The 9294-nt window shown below is 36.7% G+C and overlaps 1 protein-coding gene across 1 annotated transcript; it reads left to right on the top strand.

The window, feature by feature from the left end:
• The first annotated feature begins 6635 nt into the window (after positions 1–6635).
• LOC126966357 (ras-related protein Rap-2c) lies at positions 6636–8257 on the top strand. The gene has a single exon (XM_050810357.1). The coding sequence runs from the start codon at positions 7012–7014 to the stop codon at positions 7555–7557; it is 546 nt and encodes a 181-aa protein (XP_050666314.1). The 5' UTR covers positions 6636–7011; the 3' UTR covers positions 7558–8257.
• Positions 8258–9294: the final 1037 nt, after the last annotated feature.

The following is a 9294-nucleotide window of genomic DNA, read 5'->3' as shown; positions in this document are numbered from 1 at the left end:
TACACAAACGCACACATGAATAATTTAACATTGCAATAGCACACTACATTACGATGCCCTAAAACTTGTTTTTGCTGTTTGAATACACACAACACACACACACACACAAAAACACGCACGCGCTATTGTAATCTTTTATTTGTTAGTATATAATATATAGTACATTTTTAAGTCTATTCTGTTAATATATGATTTCTTTTATAATTTAAAATTTATGTAATCCTTAAAACCTAGATTAAGATTGTAAAAATAATTGTTGTGTACGCTGTTGGTCATTAATAAATAAATAAATAGTTCAGCTATACGCACTTGATTATTAAAAAATATTAAATTTCGTATTACATTCACTGCAACAACGCCTTTTTACATCATTTCCTAAATTGTCATAAAATATTCTACCTCCATCAACTCGCAGCAGACAAATGTGTTCCAAATGTGTCGTTGTCGAGTTGCGAGTAGACCTCCTGATACGTTACAAACATTCCAAGATTAAGTACTTATAAAATATCAAATAGCCTGCTATTACTAATCTCATTCTATACCACCTTTATTATAAGACTTTGAAAGCCAGAAGTTATTATAATCATCATAATATTACTTAAGAAAGACGCTCACTAACTAACAAGAAAACTCAAGTTCCGCAATCAAGCGGTTACGAACGCTATGTATTCTGCCTACGATTTCACTTCTGGTTGATTAATCTATGACACATACTTTTTGTCCTTGTCGCGCTGCAGTTGACATCATAATCTCTATCTTGCTCGAACCACCACGTTAATAATTCGAGATTTATTTGTAAATAAGAAATAAAATGGTGATAAAATACAAATACGACGTTCTTTTATACACTTTCGTATGGTATGAAATACCTTCACTCTTATATATCTTGCAATCATAGTTTTTACATTTTCTTAACACACAGGTTGGCATTTTAGATTATAATTGTCACGCCACGAAAACGTTCTGCTTAGCTCGCTGCTATTAGCCGACTAAATGAAATTACGACAATTGTCTGAATTTGTCTGCAACAATTTGCGCGCGCTAGTGCGATATCTACCTCTTTATTATATATAATATCATTGGCGAGTAGCGAATCAACTCTCAGATATGGGTAAAGAGATTGATGACGAATTATTAGCAGCATTGATGCTACAGGGGTTACCGGAGGAGTATACACCCATGAGGTTGGCGTTAGAGAATACCAACACGGAGCTAACAACTGATGTTATAAAAACGAAACTGCTGTAACTAGATGGCACCAAAGTTTGCACAATCCAGGGTGTTGCAGGCCCAAGTTCGGCACTTACTACTACTAAATATCATAAGAAGTTTGTTCAGAGGAATAAGCAAAAGAAGACGGTGAAGTGCTTTATTTGCGAGGGACCGCATAAAGCCTGTGATTGTCCACATAATCCTCGGCAGTCGAAGACTGTAGTCGACAATGCTGTCGTCAGGTACAGATGACTCTTTCGGTTTTTCGAAACGCTGCCCTGCAACTCCTGGTGTACTCACTGGTTTACAGTTCTCCATTTTAAATCTGCGAAGAATTTTCTCGATATACTCCTCCTGATCGATTTTAATAGTACCGTTCTCTTGTTTTATTCTCATTCCAAGAAAGAGCTCTACCTTACCTAAATCCTTCATCTCAAATTTTGATTTAAGTTCGTCCTTAACCTTTCTCATTTCCTTTTCATTGTTGTATAAAATGAGGATATCATCAACGTAGATAGCCAGTATTATCATTTCTTTATCACGTTTCCTCATATATACACAGGATTCGTTTAAGCAACGTTTAAAGTGTAGGCTCTTCAGTTCCGAATGTAGCTTTTGGTTACAAGACCGAGGGGCTTGTTTAAGACCGTAAAGAGATTTCTTTATTAAACACCCATAGTCTTCTTTTCCCTTTTCTTCAAAGTGAGGTGGCTGTCGCATATAGACTTTTTCACTTATGCTTCCGTTTAAGAATGCTGTTTTGACATCCATATGGTCAATCTGCAGACCGAGGCACGCTGCCAACGCAATAAGAAGTCTCAAAGAGCTATGCCGGACCACGGGTGAAAAGGTTTCATCATAGTCAATCCCTTTTCGCTGACTGAACCCTCGCGCGACCAATCGAGCCTTGTACCGAGTTTTATTCCCGGCCTCCTTTTTGACTATAAATAACCATTTACAGTCAACAACATTTCTCGCTTGGTCAGGTTTCACAAGAACCCAGGTCTCATTTTCCTTTAAAGCATCAAGCTCCTCCTGAATCGCATCTCTCCACTGTGCAGCATCATTCCTCGATAGTGCCTCTTGCACAGTCAGTGGATCATCTTTTTGTGATATGGCTTGATAAATGAAAAAATCTGGCCTCTGAACATGCCTCCGCTCTCTAAGTGGGTATCTCCTCTCTCCTACTGTCGGTTCAGTTTGTGTCTCTTTCTCATCTCCTGGCTTCTCTTCGAACGACATCCACTCTTCATCCTCTTCTTCAGGTACTTCTGTAATCGAGTCAATATGATCTCTATCATTTGACAGAAGGTTCTCTTCAATTATTTGTTCTGACCGAGTAGGTTCATTTTCTTGAGGGATTTCGTTGTGCTGTTGATCTTCTGTATCAAGTTCAATTGTTGCTTTTTCCTTGTTCGCTTCAGGATCAGCAGTTTTCTGATACATTTGGTTCTCGAAACATACCACGTCTCTAGCTCTGTGAAGTTGATCATTAGAAGGATCAATGATTCCATATCCTTTTGTCTAGCTTCCTGTAGCATCGATCTTGCCTTCTCTGCTATCGTGCGATTCGCACGCTCGGCTACTCCGTTTTGTTCGGGCGTATAAGCAATTGTTAATTCATGCTTAATTCCATGGTCCTTCAGGAATGCGCCGACTCTCGCGTTGACGTATTCACCGCCGTTGTCAGTTCTCAACACTTTCAACCTCTTCCCTGTTTGTGTCTCCGCAAAACTCTTAAATTGCTTTAATTTTTTAAAGGCTTCACTTTTCACACTAAGAAAATAGACGAACGTCATCGATAAAAGTTATGAAGTACCTGTGACCACCTATGGACTTCTCACTCATCGGTCCACAAATGTCAGAGTGTACCAACTCTAAGAGCTCTCTAGCCCTTGTAGCCTTGTTGCATACAAATGGTTTTCTTATTTGCTTGCCCATCAGACAGGCTACACATTCTAATTTACAATTAGAAGTATTTTTAAAACTCACCCCAATCGCCAGTTTGTCTCTTAATAAAGTTAGGTTACGTACTCCTAGGTGTGCCATCCTTTTATGCCATAGCTCCATTTCATTGTTTGTAGTAGCAGCTAGAGCAGTTGCCTGTAAACATTGTCTAATTTTATAGACACTTCTGTCAAGCACTCCTGTCACACGTGGATTACCTTTAATTGAACACTCACCTGCATTATAAATCTTACAACCACTTTTAGAAAAAACGACAACCTTATCCTTATTTACAATGGAACTCACACTCAACAAGTTAGAAGCAAGATCTGGTACATACATGACAGTCTTGACAATAACGTCAAGCGCAGCATTCTCTACATTACCAAAACCTTCTCCATATACTTTACCACCATTTGCACAGCATACTTTCACCTTCTTGTCAATCTTTACAAAATCGCTCATCCAGTCCTTTCTATAGCTCATATGTGCTGACGCTCCAGAATCTAGAATCCATTCATCGAGATGAGATTTCTCTTGATTCCCAGTGCTCAGTGCCGTCGCCGTCGCCATATGACTGGTCTTCGACTGCCGAGGATTATGTGGACAATCACAGGCTTTATGCGGTCCTTCGCAAATAAAGCACTTCACCGTCTTCTTTTGCTTATTCCTCTGAACAAACTTCTTATGATATTTAGTAGTAGTAAGTGCCGAACTTGGGCCTGCAACACCTTGGATTGTGCAAACTTTGGTGCCATCTAGTTGCAGCAGTTTCGTTTTTATAAAATCAGTTGTTAGCTCCGTGTTGGTATTCTCTAACGCCAACCTCATGGGTGTATACTCCTCCGGTAACCCCTGTAGCATCAATGCTTCTAATAATTCGTCATCAATCTCTTTACCCATATCTGAGAGTTGATTAGCTACTCACCAATGATATTATATACAATAAAGAGGTAGATATCGCACTAGCGCGCGCAAATTGTTGCAGGCAAATTCAGACAATTGTCGTAATTTCATTTAGTCGGCTAATAGCAGCGAGCTAAGCAGAACGTTTTAGCTCTCTGTAGGGTATGCACCCTACAGAGAGCTAAGCAGAACGTTTTAGCTCTCTGTAGGGTATGCACCCTACAGAGAGCTGATAGGATCATTGATGTATGTTGCTGTCTTTACAAGGCCTGACATTGCCCACGCAACAAACTTCATGAGTCAATTTTGTAATAATTATGAAGAAATTCACTGGGTTGCAACGAAAAGGAATCTAAGATACCTTAAAGGATCAAAGAGTATGGGACTAGTATACTCTAAGGACACATGTCAAGAAATTGAAGGCTTTGCTGATGCAGATCATGGAGGTAATCTTGTTGACAGAAAGTCATATTCAGGAAATGTGTTCAAGATGGCTAATGGAGCCATTTCATGGCAAAGCTCCAAACAGAGGAGTATAGCACTATCGACAGCATAAGCTGAATACATAAGCTTATCCGAGGCTGCGAAAGAGGCCATATTCCTCCGAAGATTTTTAAAAGAAATCACAGATAAGGAGCCACCCATTGTGATTCATTCAGACAGCCAGTCTGCTATGGCTATTGCACAAAACCCAATGCACCATCAGCAGACTAAACATGTTAATGTGCGCTATCACTTCATTCGGTAAACTATAGAAAATGGAGCAATCACGCTGAGGTATTGGGAGACACAGCAAATGGTTGCTGATGTTTTGACAAAGGCAGTAATTAGAGGAAAGCATGAGTTTTGCAGAAGTGAGATGGGAGTGCATCGAGGATTGCCCGTGAGTGAGTGAGTGAAAGGATTAGAGGAGTCTGAATCTTGATAGGAAGTCTGATAGAAACAATTGAGGAGGAGTGTTAGAGCAAAGAAGTACAATTGTTCATTGACTGGCTGGTATGAATCATGACGTATGTTTGGATTTTTAGAGTGACTGCTGGTTTTTTCTATGTCAAAAGAAAAACAAAAACTATATTTATATATGTTGTGTCAGCTGAGGCTGAAAGCTGTGTTTTTATATTATTAATGTGCTATTTTTACCAAATATACTATATAACTGTATCTGCTATGTTATTATCAAACTCCCTAATAAGTTCACCCAGGTCAAAGGCCTTCCTCAGGTCGAGAAACTATGCATATAACGAGGTTCTACGTTCTACAATCACACAACTTTTTAGTAAATCCGTCGGAAACCAAACTGTGCATCATAATTTTTGATCGATCTTTGTAATTCCGGATGAATAAGACGCTATTTATCGTTTCACTATTGTTCTGTTTTTAACGGATATTAATTAAAAAAATATTGTTGTCGTGTTCTATATTAGATTGTTATTACATATAGTGACAATCCAACTAAAGCAGCATTTCACAGGTTAATATTGATTCTGCAGTTACTGCTTTCGTGATATTTATTTTCGTAGAACATATGCACTAAAATACTACTAATTTTATATTTTATATACGCAGTAAGCACTCTATCTTTTAAGATTATAATCATTTAATAAATTATTGTGAACGTGAATCTGACGCCGTTATAATTTTGAAAAATTATTGTCATAGTCCTGATATATTTTTTAGTATTTCCATTTCACCCCCAAAAATATGACGTCAGTATATATTGTGGATTATTAATTTCAGATGAATTACAGCATGATTCTACCGCTACAGGAAGGTGAACATGAAATCCGTAAAACCAGATGCTCAGATTGGAGTGGAGCCGCTGGAGAAGAAACATTGTAGAGTTTAGAGGCCATTGCTGTAAGACTCCAGAATGTACAACTTTAATTAGTAAATTGAAGTGTTCTTTTTGTATGTAGGAATTTGGTTACGAGATCAGTAATTAGTTCCAGTAGCATTAACGGTCTGATGAAGTTGGCGTTCTTCTCGGTAGAGTTAATATATTCTTGAATCCATCTGTACTCTGTGATTCTACACTAGAATGTTTTCAAACTCAAAATACAGGTAGCGCTTTACCAATATTGCCAATAATTTGGGTTTAGCCCTCTCTTTCAAGTACATACATGTGGGTAACTAGAAGTACTCTGTGATGGTAGGTAACAAGCCATTTTGACACTTGCCGACCCCTTTAATTCAAGTATAAGTAAAAGTACTCTGTGGTCAGAGTAAGTAAATTTAGAACCCTTCCCACATAATATTATATTTTTTCAACTCAAAATAGTTCTTTGATTATTCAATAATCGCCCGTTATATGGAGCTTTAATACTATTTGGTATAACAAAGAGTAATGACAATTATCGGAAAAAACCACCATTAATAGTCATGTGTTACATGTCAGGTGACGGGTCAACCTACACAGTAATATTTATTTTTGGTATTCTGGAGTAAAATTATGTATAATATATAATAATGTACCTATACTATTATAGCATACTACTACTATGTATATAGTGTATCTGTGGTTTGACGTTTACCAATCTGTAAGTATTCTGTGTTCAGTATCCACCGACCACCAATCACACCATTGCAATTGAGTGCATCGAGTCAATGCCTTATGCCATTGACCAACGCCAACCTGCTGTTGCTGCCAATTTCAGCAGAGATCGAGTCAGTTGAATAGATGTTGCATCCGTGTTTGTGTCGTCGTTGAACAAAATTGAATAAATAAAAAATAGTGCCGCGATGCAGTCTCGGTTGTTTTGCTGCTCACAAAACTAATATGGCGTCGCTATTTATCATTTAGTTATCATTCATTACATGAACGTTTCATCGTGATCACATCCGAGTGAGTCATAAACCAACATAGCAATGACATTTTTATAGCACACAGTGTGAATACGTTTTAAAAACGTCTCTAAAGGACTGGATAGTGTAATTTTTATCACAATAATGCGCGAATTCAAAGTAGTTGTGCTGGGTTCGGGTGGGGTCGGTAAAAGTGCTCTAACAGTGCAGTTTGTGTCTGGATGTTTTATGGAAAAGTACGACCCCACTATTGAAGATTTCTACAGGAAAGAAATCGAAGTAGATAATTCTCCGTGTGTATTAGAAATATTGGATACAGCAGGCACAGAACAATTCGCATCGATGCGTGACCTGTATATAAAAAATGGCCAAGGTTTTGTAGTAGTATATTCTTTAACAAATCACCAAACATTTCAAGATATTAAACCCATGAAGGAATTGATTACCCGTGTGAAGGGTTCAGAACGAGTGCCTATATTGTTAGTTGGCAACAAGGCAGATTTAGAACATCAACGCGAAGTTTCGCAAGCCGAGGGTTCGGCTCTCGCTCAAATGTGGGGCTGCCCTTTCGTAGAGGCTTCGGCGAAAAGCCGTACAAATGTCAACGAAATGTTTGCGGAAATAGTGCGTGAAATGAACGTTAGCCCTGAAAAGGAAAAGAAACCTTATTGTTGTTGTACAGTGCTTTAATAATTAGTGCGTAATGTGGCATTTATTTCTCGTAAGACTGCAAGGGCGAGGTGGATGTGTGCTCTCGTCAGCTGGAGGCCCGAGGGCCGCCGGGCGCCCGTCAGCCTGCTGCAGCCTGGAGCGGCGCGGGCGGCAGATCGCGGTGCGCGTCATATCATCTTGTTAATATCTTTGATACATACCATTGTCCAATCGAGGTGCTTTATCTTATATTTTCATACTTTAGTACTGGTAGAACTCCCGCAAAAATCATAATCCAATGAAAATTAAAGAGTTTCAGTGAAATTGATGGTCTAAAATAATTTTTTATTGAGTCAAGTGCTGCAGTTGTCATTTAAAAGCAGCAACAACAATAATAAAGAATAATGTATTTTAAATTAATATTAGTCGACTTTGTATATATACATATTTCTATGAGATTATGAAGGAAGGGCATGGACGGTTGTAGAGAGTTTAAAGGCCATCCAAATATGCAATAATCTTATAAATGATTGTGAGTAGAGTGAAGTGAATGAGTAAGTGTTTACACCTAAGTCATTGCAATTTGTGTTTTTAGTAAATTATGTTTATATGAAAATCAGTAATGGAAATACAAACTAAAGAATTGTCAAATGCGTGATTGTGTTTTAAAAGTCTACCAGGATTTGTGATAATACATATAACAAAATATCTATAATAAAAGTTTTAAGTGGGAGATAAACATGTGATGTTTTATTCATGGATAAACCAGGTAACCTAAAGTGCCACTTATTTTACTTATTAAATACTAATTAATGTTTTCTACACTACCAACACTATATTTAATTCGTCATAACATCTTATATATATTAATTACGTAATACAGTCCTTTTGTGAAACAAGGTATTTTAATTCAAGACCACCAGAAGCCACAACTGGAGCTTGATATTCAACAATTGATATGATTCTTGTGAGAAACACAGTGCCCATTTATAGACTATTTATAATTTATTATACATATTTGGAAAATATATCTCTCAATCCAAATAACATACCTAACTTTAGTACCAGTCAGAATTTCTAAACAAAAATATTATAGAAATAAAAATTCCCAGTTTTTTTTATGTGCTTTGTCAGATTTTGTTGCTCAAATCTTTATTGCTCAAAGTGTAAGTAAACCAATGTATTTTAATATTAATTTATTAATGTCTCATATTGTTACTTGTTCTTAAACAAACTTAATATATTTGAGTGGTGCAATAGGACCATAGACAACTTAGGTTTGATTCTCATTTCTCGCCACATACTATTTTGCTTTCAGTTTGAAAATTCATTTATTATATTTTATTCAATACTTTATAAGGTCTGTAACACTAAAATTATTCTCTGGTCTTACAAGAGATCACATACCATCAGGCGACCCATATTATGTATAGGCTAACTTATTTCCTCCTCAGCCAAATAAATAAAGATGGAAAGTATAGAAGCATATAATACACTGTTGTGTTCTTCGTAATATAAGATGTTAAATATATTATTATGAATTTGGTGTTATAATTATTAGTTCACTGCATTCATCTTGTAGAATAAATCAAAATGATTGCGGTTAATTTAATTTATAACAGTCTATACTTCAAAAAATTTAATAAATGATAGACAATTTAAAAAATATTCCTATCAATAACATTGAATGACAACCAACTTGATATATTATGATAAGGTATCAGAAAAAGATACAAGCTAGTAACATAATATATATTATAATATAATCTAACTTGA

The sequence above is a fragment of the Leptidea sinapis genome, chromosome 10, assembly GCF_905404315.1.
Source record: "Leptidea sinapis chromosome 10, ilLepSina1.1, whole genome shotgun sequence".
Classification (NCBI taxonomy): Eukaryota; Metazoa; Arthropoda; class Insecta; order Lepidoptera; family Pieridae; genus Leptidea; species Leptidea sinapis.
Note: the sequence above shows the minus strand (reverse complement) of the source record. Positions and strands in the feature narration are given on the sequence as shown.